This window comes from Anas platyrhynchos, chromosome 17, assembly GCF_047663525.1.
Source record: "Anas platyrhynchos isolate ZD024472 breed Pekin duck chromosome 17, IASCAAS_PekinDuck_T2T, whole genome shotgun sequence".
NCBI lineage: Eukaryota > Metazoa > Chordata > Aves > Anseriformes > Anatidae > Anas > Anas platyrhynchos.
Window position 1 is genome coordinate 2,124,404 of NC_092603.1, and position 13,545 is coordinate 2,137,948.

The 13,545-nt window shown below is 60.3% G+C and overlaps 2 protein-coding genes and 1 long non-coding RNA gene across 7 annotated transcripts; 2 read left to right on the top strand and 1 right to left on the bottom strand.

The window, feature by feature from the left end:
- Positions 1-2,247: 2,247 nt before the first annotated feature.
- On the top strand, positions 2,248-4,797 carry LOC139998948 (butyrophilin subfamily 1 member A1-like). Of its 2 annotated transcripts, XR_011803898.1 has the most exons (3): positions 2,248-3,380; positions 3,538-3,570; positions 3,748-3,846. XR_011803898.1 is itself a non-coding variant. In XM_072025047.1 (2 exons), exons 1-2 carry the CDS (start codon positions 3,423-3,425, stop codon positions 4,284-4,286), a joined length of 687 nt encoding a protein of 228 aa, XP_071881148.1. In that variant the 5' UTR covers positions 2,248-3,422; the 3' UTR covers positions 4,287-4,797. The 2 variants fall into 2 exon arrangements, 1 of the variants encoding a protein (XP_071881148.1); XM_072025047.1 differs by having other exon boundaries at positions 2,248-3,570; positions 3,748-4,797.
- Positions 4,798-6,019: 1,222 nt separating this feature from the next.
- Positions 6,020-7,858, top strand: LOC113841481 (uncharacterized). Its single transcript, XR_011803861.1, has 3 exons — positions 6,020-6,432; positions 6,590-6,622; positions 6,800-7,858. It is a non-coding gene; the product is annotated as an uncharacterized lncRNA (long non-coding RNA).
- A 401-nt stretch (positions 7,859-8,259) lies between these two features.
- LOC113841477 (HLA class II histocompatibility antigen, DM beta chain-like) lies at positions 8,260-13,512 on the bottom strand. 4 transcript variants are annotated; one of them, XM_038187936.2, is made up of 6 exons: positions 10,707-10,867; positions 9,717-9,998; positions 8,760-9,044; positions 8,558-8,677; positions 8,446-8,481; positions 8,260-8,369 (listed from the first exon to the last, which is right to left on the bottom strand). In XM_038187936.2, exons 1-6 carry the CDS (start codon positions 10,747-10,749, stop codon positions 8,359-8,361), a joined length of 777 nt encoding a protein of 258 aa, XP_038043864.2. In that variant the 5' UTR covers positions 10,750-10,867; the 3' UTR covers positions 8,260-8,358. The 4 variants fall into 4 exon arrangements, 3 of the variants coding, with proteins under 3 accessions (XP_038043864.2, XP_071880993.1, XP_071880992.1); XR_011803873.1 differs by lacking the exons at positions 8,260-8,369; positions 8,446-8,481; positions 8,558-8,677; positions 8,760-9,044; positions 10,707-10,867 and adding exons at positions 11,181-11,441; positions 11,523-11,642; positions 11,725-12,003; positions 12,927-13,205; positions 13,301-13,512 and having other exon boundaries at positions 9,860-9,998; XM_072024892.1 differs by lacking the exon at positions 10,707-10,867 and adding an exon at positions 11,181-11,321 and having other exon boundaries at positions 8,260-8,481.
- Between the last annotated feature and the right edge of the window lie 33 nt (positions 13,513-13,545).

The following is a 13,545-nucleotide window of genomic DNA, read 5'->3' on the forward strand; positions in this document are numbered from 1 at the left end:
CGTGGGGGACTTCTCTCTCAGATGGGGCTCCCCTTGGACTGCGGCCGCCCCAGCCTCACCGGCCATGTCAGGGGCCTCCTGATTTCCCTCGTCACTCTGCTCCTCCTCCAGCTGGGCTCAGGTAGGATCCTGCGGGGCTGCTGGGGGCTCTCCCCCCTTTGCATGCAGACTTGCTGCTGTGGGGTAGGGGAGCGGCTGTGGGAAAGGGGGGACTGGAGCCCACAGCTCGACCGTGCTGGGTTTCACTTTCACTTTGGTTCTTTCACACAATATGGGGGCTGCCTTGCCTGCCCTTTCTGTGTCCTTCACCTGCCCGAATGCTTCAGAGAGGGCTCCCACTCCCAGCACACCTCCTTCTCCTGCACGCCATCCCTCTCCCTCTCTTGTTTACCCGGTGTTTTCCCATGGGACACGGGGGACGCAGCACGCACCAACTCACACACAGCTCGCCCTTTGTCACTCACTGACCCTAAATTTACTATCGCAAAAACTCACCTCCTCTCTGTGCCCTTCTCCATTGCCCAGCTCAGCTTACAGTGGTGGGACCAGGCCAGCCTGTCACTGCCACCGTGGGGCAGGATGTCGTGCTGCCCTGCCACTTGTCCCCTCAACGCGATGCTCGCAGCTTGGAGGTCAGGTGGATCCGGGACCACATCTCTGAGACAGTCCACCACTACCGCAATGGAGAGGACCTGTACGGGGAGCAGATGGGGGCATATGCCGGGAGGACAGAGTTGGTCAGAGATGGTCTCTCTGCTGGAAGCCTGGACTTGCGAATCATGGGGCTGAGACCCTCTGATGATGGCCTGTACATCTGCACTGTGGGAGATGCTGATGCTTATGACGAAGCCATTGTGGAGCTGGAGGTGTCAGGTTAGTGGCTGGGGTGATGTATCCAAGGGGTGGTGCAGGTGTCCCCGGGTTTGTGTGTCCCACCCAGGACCCGGTCCCATCCTCATGGCCATCTACGTGGCCTTTCAAACAGTAGAGTGTGATGAGGCTTCTCCTCTGTCAGTGAGCACTTGTCCACCAAGAAGTACACCTGTGCCCTTGCAGGCTTTTTATTGAGAGAGAACTGCATGAATGCAATGATTTAATTCAGTCTCAGGGACCCTATTTGAACTCCATCCCCATGCTGTTGTGTGGGCAGTGGGCACAGGTTTCTGAGCAGGTCCTTCAGCTGTGCCAACAATAGGTGTGGGTTAGGGGTGAGAGTGGCTCCGTGAAGCATCCAGTCCCTGAGCCCCTGGGGACATGGCTGGTCTGTGCTGTGTCTGGCATGGGAGCACATGGGGTCTTTGCCTTGAAATGAATCCCTCCCCAAGTCAAGTACCATCCACGCGCTCTTCCCCCAGCCACAGGCGCTGACCCCCACCTCTCCCTGGGGGGCTACAACGCCAGAGGCGTCCGGGTGCTGTGTCGATCGGCCGGCTGGTACCCGCTGCCACAGCTGCTGTGGAGGGATGCTCGTGGGCAGCACCTTCCCTCGGTCTCCCAGACACATTCCCAGGACCAGGAGGGGCTCTTTGAAATTAAAGGCGCCGTCGTCGTGACCGGCAGTATGAAGGGGCCCTTGTCCTGTGTGGTCAGGAACAGCCGCATCCAGCAGGAGAGGAAATTTTCCCTGCACATCGCAGGTACAAATGGCACAGCCAGGGTGAGGTATTCCTGGCCCCTGCACTTGTCCCATTCCAGGAGACGTCTGGGTCTTCCTCTTCCACCTGCAGGCATGTAAACAAAGCCCTTTTCCTGGTGCCTTTTCTCAGCTCCCTTCTTCCACAATGCCCAGCCCTGGATGGTGGCTCTGGCTCTGGTCCTCGTGCTTTTGGCTGTGTCCATTGGCCTCGGTGTTTATCTCTTTCGAAAGCAAGGTAAGCTGGCAGCACAGGGATGGAGCACAGGGAGGTGTTCTGCAGGGTCCCGCGTGGGTCTGGAGCAAGGGGCCTTGGGTGGGAGGCCAGGGAGCATGGCTGCAGCGTGGGGCTGGTGGCAAGGCGCAGCCCCCCTGCACATGTTCCCACCCAGCAACCAAGCTGCTCTGCTCACCACCTCTTCCTCCGCCTTTGCTTTTCAGCGGCACAGAGCCGAGAGCTGGGTGAGTCCTTGCAGTCCCTGCCCCCAGCCCCTGGGGAAGTGGTGCCCTTGCGGGAGGGCCTGGTCTGGGTGGGCTCAGGGGGCTTGTGTGCTGGTGGCTCGGGGGTGCTGGAGGAGCATCTGGAGCCTGGGGTGGGAGTGGGGAGTGCTGGGGCTGGGGCTGCCCTGGGCATGGGACACGGCCGGGATGGCTGAAAGGAACAGGGATCAAGGTGGGGATGGGGAGCGAGCTGCGGGGCTGCCCCGCTCTGCACTGACGCTTCTGGGACAGGGACATCCTCCATTCATCCCCATTCACTTCCCCTTGTGTTTTGGTGGCACGGTGCAGAGAGCTGCACAAGTGTCTGTCCTTACTGCTACAAGTCTTGCAAAATGCTGGGCCTCGGTCCTTGTTAGTCTGGTCACTACAAGTCTGGGAGCAAGGCCGTCTGTGCCCATGCATGAGAGCAAAAATCTGGGGGCTTAACCATGGCAGCAAGAATGGGGTGAAAGTCTCTCCACTCTGACCATTCATTCCTTTTGCTTTTTATAGCAGCGAAAAAGGATGCAAAGCTGGGTAAGTCTCCTTCCCCAAAGAGAAGGCATTTGCTGTTTTTCCACAGGCATACTCCGTTCTGACCACACATATCAGAATCACAGAATTTCTAGGTTGGAAGAGACCTCAAGACCATCGAATCCAACCTGTGACCGAATACTAACAAGTCCTCCACTAAACCATATCCCTAAGCTCTGCATCTAAATGCCTTTTAAAGACTTCCAGGGATGGTGACTCCACCACTTCCCTGGGCAGCCCTTTCCATTATCTAACAACCCTTTCGGTAAAGAAGTTCTTCCTAACATCCAACCTAAAACTCCTCACATTGCTTTTCTTTTTCTTTTTCCTTTTCAGTGGAACAATCTGCAGAGATAGGTGAGTGTCCATCCATGACCTGGAAGAATTTGCAGTGTAGACAATGGATGAGAAGTTTTTCCCTCTGATCATGCATTCCTTATGCTTTTCTTTTCCAGACGAAAAAGCTGCAAGACTGGGTGAGTCTCTCTTCCCCCCGACAACTGAAGGAAAACGGGGTCATTGGGTTGTAGCAGTCATTGATGAGAAGCACAATCGTCTCATCCATGCATTGCTTTTCTCTTCCGTTTGTAAATGAACAAGCTGCAGAGCTGGGTAAGTCTTGCTCTCAAACAGAAAAAAAAAAAAATGGCATCATAGTGAGAGACTCAGAAACTGCCTTCTGCTCATATTTTGATTTCTCTTTAATTTGTAGAGACACAAGCTGCAGAGCTGGGTAAGTCTCCTGGTGCACAGGCCCAAGGGCAACACCAAGGCAATGTGCAGGGGAGGGTGGGCAGCTGGGACAGAGCAGCCCAGGGCTCGCCCCTCACCCTGCCACACCCACTGGGCACCAGCCATGGGCTGTGACCAGCTCTCCACTCTCCTTCCAGCATGGAGAAAGTTTCTGCTGCCTCACAATACAGGTAGGTGTGCACTGAGTTGCCCTCTGTGGTGCTTCTCCTTCCCTTGCTTGGGCATGTTCAGGAGCCAAGAGGTGCCCCATCTCCTGCCCCGTGGGGCAGCTCCTGGCCCCGAGCTGGGGAAAGCCTGCCCAGGGCTGAGCTCTGCCCCTGATAGCCTGGCTCCTTCTGTCCCTGCAGTGAAGGTGACCCTGGATCCAGAAACAGCTCATCCCATGCTTCTTGTGTCTCAGGACAACAGCAGTGTGAGATGGAAAAGTAAATGGCAGCAGGTTCCTGACACACCAGAGAGATTTGACTATTGGTGGTGCGTGCTGGGCCGTGAGGAGTTCAGAGAGGGGAGGCACTACTGGTTGGTGGAGGTGGAGGGAGAACGGCTAAAGTATTCAGGGTGGGCTGTGGGGGTGGCCAAGGCATCTGTGAAGAGAAAGGGGCATTTCAAAATGAGCCCTGAAGAAGGGATCTGGGCTGTTGAGTACTATGAGGGGCTGCTCAATTCTCTCACATCTCCTCCCACTTCCTTGTCCCTGTCCCCTATCCCAACAAGGATTTGGGTCTGTCTGGACTGTACCCAGGGGCAGGTGTCTTTTATCAACGCTGACAATGGGGTCGAGATCTTCACTTTCACAGCAGCCTCCTTCAGTGGTGAGAGCATCCACCCCTGGTTCTGGCTGAGGACGAAGGGAATTCAGCTGTGCCTGAGGGACAGCACCCTGTAAACCCTGTCCCCAGCCCTGGGGGGCTCCTGCCCTTCTCCAGACACTCCTGCATCACCTCTCCTTGGTCCTGCAGGACCAGCACAGGAATGAGGGGCAGTGGGACCAGGGGCTGCCCCGCACTCCTCCCTGCTGCTGGAGCAGGGCTGGGATGCTGCAAGAAGGGACCAGGCCCCTTGCAGCCCCTGGGCTCTGTCCTGCACGCGGCTCCTGTGGTGGGGCACAAGCCCTGCTGGCACCCACGGGTCTCACCCTGCCTCTGAGCCCCAGTGGGCAGCACAGGGGCTGCAGCAGCTCTCCACGCTCCTCTCCCCTCTGCTTGCACTGCTTGCAGACCCCAGGGCAAGGGATGTGGTCACTGTGTGCTGACAGCCACTGCAGGCCACCTTTGCCTCCTAGTTTGGGGTTGATCTGTTCTCTGTGCCTGGTGCTGAGCATGAGCAGCCTGTGGGGGCTTTTTGTTCCCTCCTCTGGAGCACATCAAGGCCCAGCAGCAGCAGGACTCTGTCAAATAAAGTTTTGTACAGGAAGATGGAGTCTGGCAGTGGCATTTCCTGGGTGCTTTGTGTCCCGAGGCTTTGCTGCCTGGGAAGGCATCTTGCAGCAGTCCTCTCCTTGGTGTTGGTCCTGGGAGTCAGAGCCAAGAGGAACCAAAGCGCCAACTGCCCCTTGGTTCTCCATCTGTTCCCTGGCACCCTCTTGTCCCATCTGGGTCATTGCCCTGCCCTGGCCTAGACAGGGTAATGACCCATCTGGGACAAGTGGATCCCCAAGAGCTTCCATCCTCCCATCACACAGGCTTGGTAGAGGCTCTGCCTGCAGGGGGGGCATCACCAGCTTTTTGAAGTCCTCCAAGAAGAGGCAGCAGGTGGCGTCAACCTTAAAGCTGTCCGTCAGGTCCTTTCATGCCATCTCCATGTCCCATGTTTCTCTTCTACCACCCAAGTTGTTCCCGTGGCTGCTTTATTTTCCACTGCTCAGGGCAGGGTTCAGCCAGAAATGGGCTTGCAGGAGCCATGGGGCCACCCCAGCTTCACCAACCCTCAGCAATCAGTAACAATCCTGCACTCCCAGAAAACCAGTGCCACTTTTTGCACCTTGTTTAAAAGCAAGCAGGGAAACAAGCTGACATTCTCGAGCCAAATTCATTGCAGCATGTTTTAAACCTCGCAGCATTAAAATCAGGAGCAGACACAGTGGGGAAACAAGGGAAGGAAATGCTTTCAGAAGACACTGCATCCGATAGAAGCAGGTGATCCAAACAGACCGAACCTCAGTGAGATGGAGCCTCTGTGGCTGCAGGACTCCCTTGCCCTCTTCGAAGGTTTAACTATATGAAGGTGGGAAGCTAAGAATAGGTTTTGAACCCAGCTACACAATGAGGAGACACAGATGCTCTCCTCCAGCTGGTTCTCAATGCCAAGCTGAGTGGTCTCCACACCCAACCATCCATCTTCATGCACGTGGGGTCTCACCATCCCAAAATCCCATCATCCTTCATCCCATTAAGATCCCACCATCCTCACACCCCATCCTCTTTAATCCCAGCAGGGTCCCACCATCACAAAACCCCATTGTCCGCCACTCCAGTGGGGATCCACCACCACAAACCCCATCCACCTTCACCCCAGTGGGGTCTCAGCATCTCCAAAACCCCATCATCCTTCATTCGCTTGTGTGCTGGTGGCTCGGGGGTGCTGGAGGAGCAGCTGGAGCCTGGGGTGGGAGTGGGGAGTGCTGGGGCTGGGGCTGCCCTGGGCACGGGACACGGCCGGGATGGCTGAAAGGAACGGGGATCAAGGTGGGGACGGGGAGCGAGCTGTGGGGCTGCCCCGCTCAGCACTGATGCTTTCGGGAAACGGACATTCTCCAACAATCCTTTCTTCACTTCTGTAATGGCTTCAGTGGCACAAAGATAAAAGCTGCAGAAATGTCAGTCCTTAAAGTTCTGCTTACAAGAGCATTGTACAAAGCTGGACCACAATGACTATTTCTTTAGTCACACCTCTGATCAAGGCAGTGTTTTACCCTTTCATGGGATGTCATAGGGTCAAGTACGGGCTAAGCAAGTCTTCCCTCATGCTTTACTTTCTTACCCATCATATATTACTTTCACTTTCCTTTTCAGAGAAACAAGCTGCAGAGCTGGGTGAGTATCACATTCCTTGGGCCCCATGGCCACACTAAGGCAATGTGAGGGGAGGGTGGGCAGCTGGGACAGAGAAGCCCAGGGCTGGCCGCTCACCCTGCCCACACCCACTGGGCACCAGCCGTGGGCTGAGACCAGCTCTCCCCTCTCCTTCCAGCATGGAGAAGGTTTCTGATGTCTCATAATAGAGGTAGGTGTGCATTGGGTTGCCCTCTGAGGTGCTTCTCCTGCCCTTGCTGGGGCATGTTCAGCAGCCCAGAGGTGCCCCATCTCCTGCCCCGTGGGGCAAATCCTGGCCCCGAGCTGGGGAAAGCCTGCCCAGGGCTGAGCTCTGCCCCTGATGGCCTGGCTCCTTCTGTCCCTGCAGAGAAGGTGACCCTGGATCCGGACACAGCTCATCCTGAACTTGTTGTGTCTCAGGACAAGAGCAGTGTGAGATGCGAAATTGAACAGAAGCAGGTTCCTGACACATCAGAGAGATTTGAGAACCGGTGGTGTGTGCTGGGCCTTGAGGAGTTCAGAGAGGGGAGGCACTGCTGGTTGGTGGAGGTGGAGGGAGAGTGGGTAAAGTACTCAGGGTGGGCTGTGGGGGTGGCCGGGGCTTCTATGGAGAGAAGGAAGAGGATGAACATGAGCCCTGAAGGAGGGATCTGGGCTCTGCAGTACGATGAGGGGCAGCTCAAGTCTCTCACATCTCCTCCCACCCCCTTGTCCCTGTCCCCTATCCCCACGAGGATCTGGGTCTGTCTGGACTGTACCCAGGGGCAGGTGTCTTTCATCAACGCTGACAATGGGGTCCAGATCTTCACTTTCACAGCAGCCTCCTTCAATGGGGAGAGCATCCGCCCCTGGTTCTGGCTGGATAAATCGGGAATTCAGCTGTACCTGAGGGACAGCACCCCCCAGACCCTGTCCCCAGCCCTGGGGGGCTCCAGCCCTTTTCCAGACACTCCTGCATCACCTCTACTTGGTCCTGCAGGAGCAGAACAGGTATGAGGGGCAATGGGGCCAGGGGCTGCCCCGTGTTCCTCCCTGCTGCTGGAGGAGGGCTGGGATGCTACAAGCAGGTGCCAGGCCCCTTGCAGCCCCTGGGCTCTGCCCTGCACAGGGCTCCTGTGCTGGGGCACAAGCCCTGCTGGCACCCACGGGTCTCACCCTGCCTCTGAGCCCCAGCGGGCAGCACAGGGGCTGCAGCAGCTCTCCACGCTCCTCTCCCCTCTGCTTGAACTGCTTGCAGACCCCAGGGCAAGGGATGTGGTCACCATGTGCTGCTGGCCAGTGCAGGCCACCTTTGCCTCCTAGTTCGGGGTTGATCCTTGCTCTGTGCCTGGTGCTGAGCATGAGCAGCCTGTGGGGGCTCTTTGTTCCCTGCTCTGGAACACATCAAGGCCCAGCAGCAGCAGGACTGTGGCAAATAAAGTTTTGTACAGGAAGATGGAGTCTGGCAGTGGCATTTCCTGGGTGCTTTGTGTCCTGAGGCCTTGCTGCCTGGGAAGGTGTCTTGCAGCAGACCGTCTCCTCACACGCCTTGCCCTGCAGAGCCTTCGCCGTCCTCGTAGCCCTCCCTTGGAGGCTCTCGCACAGTTTCATGCCCTTCGTCTGCTGTGGTGCCAACAGCTGCACGCAGTGCTCGAGGCGAGGCCGCAGCAGGCCGTGCAGAGCAGGACAATCCCTTCCCTCGGCCGGCCAGCAGTGCCGTGCCTGAGGCACCCCAGGGCCCTTTGGGGTCCCATGCCATGGCCCCCACACACCCGTTCCTCTTGGTAACACACTGTAGGAGTGTGTGAGCCTCTGCCCTGTGCCCAGAACACTGCAGAGACACCAGCAGGGCTTGTGGAGCATCTTTATTGTCAGCACCACAGCATCGGGTCTGAGATGGGGCCAACCGGGAGCCGCCGGTGCCAGGAGGTGTCCTTCTGGGGGTCCTCAGATGCTGCCTGGGGAAGGGGGGAACACACAGGATGAGAGATGGGATGATTCACCCCTCGCCAATGCAGATGGGGACACCATTACCTGCGGGGTAGTTGTCTCCAGGGAGGGGAGTGTAACCTGCGGGGGAGAGAAGAGGAGTGAGCAGAGTCCTCGTCACCCTTGACCACAGCCCCGGCTCTCCCCAGACCCTCACCTGGGGCAGGAGGCCTGGCCTTGTAGCGGTAGACGCCGGCGAGAAATAAGCCAAGTCCCAGCACCATCAGCACGGTGGCCGCCACCACCAGTATCGTCACCTCCGGCATCAGTCCAGGACCTGCGGGGACACGGCCGGGTGAGTGGCAGCAAGGAGCCAAGACCACCAGCCTCAGGATGCGGTCCTGCGCCTCTCCACTCACTCCAGTCCTCCAGGAGAGGCTCCTGCAGGCTGACGTGCTGCACCGAGCACGTGTAGGTGTCGCCTGCCACCGGGGCCACCAGCAGGGACACGTGCGTCTGGTAGCTCCAGTCGCCGTTGGGGATGGCGGAGATGGGGTTGTAGTCGTCGGGCTCCACGATGTCCCCGTTGTGCAGCCAGATGACAGTCACCTCGGGGGGGTAGAAGCCCCAGATGTGGCAGGTGAGGCGCACGGGCACACGGGCGTTCCCCGTCTCCGCGGGGATGATGCGGACTTGGGGCTGCGCTGGAGCAGGGTTGGGGATGGGGTCAGTGGTGGGCGAGCCCCTTTTCCCTGCCCTGTGCAACGTCCCCACGCAATGCTGTGCAATGCTCCCGTGCAATGCTCCTGTGCAATGCTCCCGTGCAAAGCTCCCATGCAAAGCTCCACGCAACTTCCCCATGCCACTTCCCCATGCAACGCCCTGTCCAAGCTCTAGGCATTGTCCCATGCGATGTCAAATGCGACATCCCCATGCGATGCCCTGTGCAACGCCCCTGTGCCACACCCTGCAAGAGGCATTGCTCTGTGCAACATCCCCTTGCAATGCCCAATGCAATGCGCTGTGCAGTGCTCTGTGCAACATCCCCCTGTGATGTCCTCACGCAGCGTGCTCTGCAACAGCCCCGTGCAATGCCAGGTTCAACATCTCCTTGCAACATTCTCTACAACACCCCTTTGCAACAATCCCATGCAACATGCTCTGCAAAACCCCTGTGCAATGCCCCCATGCAACAACTCCATGCAACAAGCTCTGCAACACCTCCATGCAATGCCCTTTGCAACACTCCTCTGCTATCCTCCATGCAACACCCCCATGCAACATGCTCTGCAACAGTCCTGCGTAACACCCCAGGCAATATTCTCCTGCAATGCCTCCACACCACAGCCCCACACCAAGCCCCCCCAGGGGCTCACTGCGCCTCAGCGCCGTCCAGTCCCAGTAGCGCAGGGCCAGGTCACTGCAGGCCTGGCGCCGAGCCTCGATGCGCTGCACCCAGGTGCTGCCGTTGTTGAGGTGGGCGGCGAGTTGCATGGCCTGCCGCTGCAGCAGCCCCCAGTTGCAGGCGACGAAGCGCTGATTGTCGGGGTCGTAGCACACCAGCGGGTTCTTGTTGAAGGAGAGGGTGAAGTCGAAGCCCATCACGGAGCCGTTGGCCGCCAGCGGGCAGGAGCTGGCCACTTGCATCAGGAACGCGCCTGCGGGGGGGTGGGGGGGCAGGAATGTCATCTCTGTGCCTCCAACCACCTCCGTGCAGAGCAGAGCCCCCCCCAGATCCCCAGGGTCCCGTAGAGCAGAGCCCCTCCAATGCCCCCCCCATGGGGTCTCATGGAGCAGAGCCCCCCAAACCATCCCCAGGGTCCCACAGAGCAGAGCCCCCCCCAAAGCATCTCCCAGTCCCATAGAGCAGAGCCCCCCCCAAACCTCCCCCAGGGTCCCCCAGGTCAAAGCCCCTCGCAAACAACCCCACAGTTCCATAGAGCAGACCTCCCCTCAACCCCCCCAAAGTCCCACATTGCAGAACCCCCCGAAATTATCCCTAGGGCCCCATGATGTTGATCCCCCCCCAAAACGTCCCCATGGCCCCATAGAGCAGAGCCCCCCCCAAACTAACCACAGGGTCCCACGATGCTGAGCCCCCCAAGACTGTCCCCAGGGGTCCCATAGAGCAGAGCCCCCCCCAAACTTATCCCTAGTGTCCCATGATGCTCAGCACCCCCAAAACTCCCCCATGGCCCCATAGAGCAGAGCCCCCCAAAACTACCCCCAGGGTCCCACAATGCTGAGCCCCCCCAGCCCATCCCTGCGGATCCCATAGAGCAGCCCCACCCCAAAACCATCCCGGGGGGCCCCCAAGGGTCGCCCCCACCCACCCCATCCCGGGGTGTCCCCCCCCCCGTCCCCACCTGCCCCCCGCACTCCTAGGGCCAGGCCGAGCAGCACCAGCATCGTGGGGTCGTCCGGCAGCGCTCTGCGCCCCCCCCCCCCCCCAACTTCCACGCACCCCCACGCCGCGTGTCCCGTGGGAGGGGGGTGGGGGGGGCCACGGGCAACCAATGAGAGCCCCGAGCCGTGCCTACGTCACCGGTTGCCGGAGCAGAACGGCTCGGAGCCGCCGTCGGGGGGGACATAGCGCGGTGACACCGCTGTCACCGTCCCGCGTGGGCGCACCCCGTGGGTTCACGGCTGATTGCAACCCCCCCCCCCACCAGGGGACACCCCCCACCCTCTGCTTCAACCCCTTGCCAGGAACTTCACGCGTCCAAACTGGGAGCACTGGGAGCTCTCCGCCGAGCGGGGGTCGTGAACGCCGGCGGGGTCCCCACTTGGTTTATTTGGGGTGGGAGGGGGGGGGAGAGCACCCCCGGCACCTCGCTCACCCAAAATTGGGGGATCCCAGGCTTGGTCCGTGAGGAGGGGGGATCCCACAAGACCCCAAATTGGAGGGAAGGGGGGTCCCACTCAGAGCTTGGTCACAGCCTGGCCCCACTCGGCCGGGGGGGGACCCGGGTGGGGACCGGGACCAGGACCAGGACCAGGAGCAGGAGTAGGATGAGGAGCAGGACCAGGAGCAGGACCAGGAGTAGGACCAGGAGTAGGATGAGGAGCAGAACCAGGAGCAGGACCAGCACCAAGCGGACCTAAGAAGATGAATAAGGAAGGATGCCCCGAGCCAGCGCGTCCCCAACCCCATATCCCACCCCCTCCACCCCATCCCTCACCCTCTGCCCGAGGCTGGCGGCAGTAGACGAAGACGCCGGCGGCCAGGACCACCAACCCCACGGCCAGAACGGTGCCTGCCACCGCCACCATCACCGTCATCTCCCGGGACAATCCAGGACCTGCAAGGGGGACGAGAGCGGGCGCGCTGAGCAACCGGTGACCCCGGTGCGCCACAGCCGCGTCCCCAGCCCCGGGGCTCACTCCAGCTCTCCCGAAGGGGCTGCTCCAGGCTGGCGTGCTGCACCAAGCACGTGTAGGTGTCCCCAGTCTTGGCGGTGGTCCTCAGGTCCACCTGGGTCTGGTAGGTCCAGTCGCCGGCTGGCAGGAGCTTGGCAGTGTCCCCCGAGGCCACCACGTCGCCGCCGTGCAGCCACTGGATGCTCACCTCGGGGGGGTAGAAGCCCCACACGTGGCAGGTGAGGAGGACGGCGTCAGGGACGTTGGTGAGGGGCGTGGGGACGACGCGGAGCTGGGGCGGTGCTGGAGCAAGGAGGGGACAGTCAGGGAGGGGGACAGTCCCCTTCCCACCCCGCGGGGTAGCCGGTGCGATGGAACCATGCAATGGTCCCTGTGACACCCCGTGACATCCCCGTGCAATCCCTCGGCCAATTCCATGCACGATGTCTCCATGCAACGTCCCCGCGTGTCCCCACGCGACATGTTTGTGCCTTACCCCATGCAACGTCCCCTTGCAGCACCCATGCAACGTCCCTCTGGAATTTCCCTGGGCAATGTTCCCCCGGGCACGTTCCCTACAACCCCCCGTGCGACTTCCCGGTGCAATATCCCATCCGATTCCCCGTGCAGTGTCCCCGTGCCATGTCCCGCACAACGCCCAGTGCAATGTCCCCGTGCAACGTCCCCATGTGGCTCCCGCTCAACTTCCCCGTGCAGCAGCACCCCGTACCATGCCCTGCGCAGTGTGCCCGTGCAATCTGCTCGTGCAATCTCCCAGTCAACCCCGTGTTCAATGTCCCTTGTTCAATGTCCTCTGCAATGTCCCATAAAACATCCCCGTCCAACACTCCTGTGTAACCTCCCGATGTCCCCGTGCAATGTCCCCGTGTAATTTCCCCAAGCAATGTCCCTGTGCAACATCCCCGTGCAACACCCCTGTGCAATCTCCCACTCCGTGTCCCCGTGCAATGACCCCGTGCAATTTCCCCAAGCAATGTCCCCATGCAACATCCCCGTGCATTCCCTGTGCAATTTCCCCGTGCAACTTCCCTGCGCAGTGCCCCACACAATGCCCCGTGCAGCGCCCCCGTGCAATCCCCTCGATTCCCTGTACGACAACCACGTGCTGCACCCCATACGCCATCGCCCCGCGTCACCCCGTGCAACGTCCCCGTGCAACACCCCGCCCCGTGCAACGTCCCCGTGCACCGCGCCCCGGGGCTCACTCCTCCGCTGCGCCGTCTGAGCCCAGTAGCGCGGGGCCAGGTCGCTGCAAGCCTGGCGCCGAGCCTCAGCGCGCTGCACCAAGGTGCTGTTGTTGAGGACGATGGCCAGGACGATGGCGACGTTCTGCAGCAGCCCCCCGTGGCACGGGTAGAAGATGCGAGCGCCGGGCGCGTAGCACACCAGCTGCTGCTTGTTGAAGGCCAGGGTGAAGTCGAAGCCCTGCTCGGAGCCGTTGGCCGCCAGCGAGCAGGAGCTGGCCATGTGCATCACGAAAGCACCTGCCCCGGGGATGGACACGCGGACACCAGGGTGGGCACGGCCCCCCAGGAAGGGGTCTGCAGCCTCCTCCCCACCCTTGCACCCCGCGTCCTACCTGCGCCCCGGCAGCTCAGCGCCAGCCCCAGCACCCCCAGCGCCCACATCCCTGGCGGCGGCATCGGGGTTCGGAGCCTTCATCCCACCCCGCACCACCCGCTGCGCGCCTTCCTCCTCCTCTTTCTCCTTCTCTTCCTCCTCCTCCTCCTGTTTTCTTCTTTCCCGGGATCCAACGTCATCCCCGTGGGAGGCGCAAGGGCGATGGACTGTGCCCAGGGTTGGGTCAGCACCCTTGGGTGCAGG

Bases quoted from the DNA above. Each gene is read 5' to 3' on its own strand.
- LOC139998948 (XM_072025047.1), top strand. From the start codon at position 3,423: ATGTGCAGGGGAGGGTGGGCAGCTGGGACAGAGCAGCCCAGGGCTCGC. The intron at 3,571-3,747 runs GTAGGTGTGCAC...CTGTCCCTGCAG, and splicing joins TCTGCTGCCTCACAATACAG to TGAAGGTGACCCTGGATCCA.
- LOC113841477 (XM_072024891.1), bottom strand. From the start codon at position 10,749: ATGCTGGTGCTGCTCGGCCTGGCCCTAGGAGTGCGGGGGGCAG. The intron at 8,678-8,759 runs GTGAGTGGAGAG...GTGTCCCCGCAG, and splicing joins GCCTCTCCTGGAGGACTGGA to GTCCTGGACTGATGCCGGAG. The intron at 8,482-8,557 runs GTGAGGGTCTGG...TCTCCCCCGCAG, and splicing joins GGCCAGGCCTCCTGCCCCAG to GTTACACTCCCCTCCCTGGA.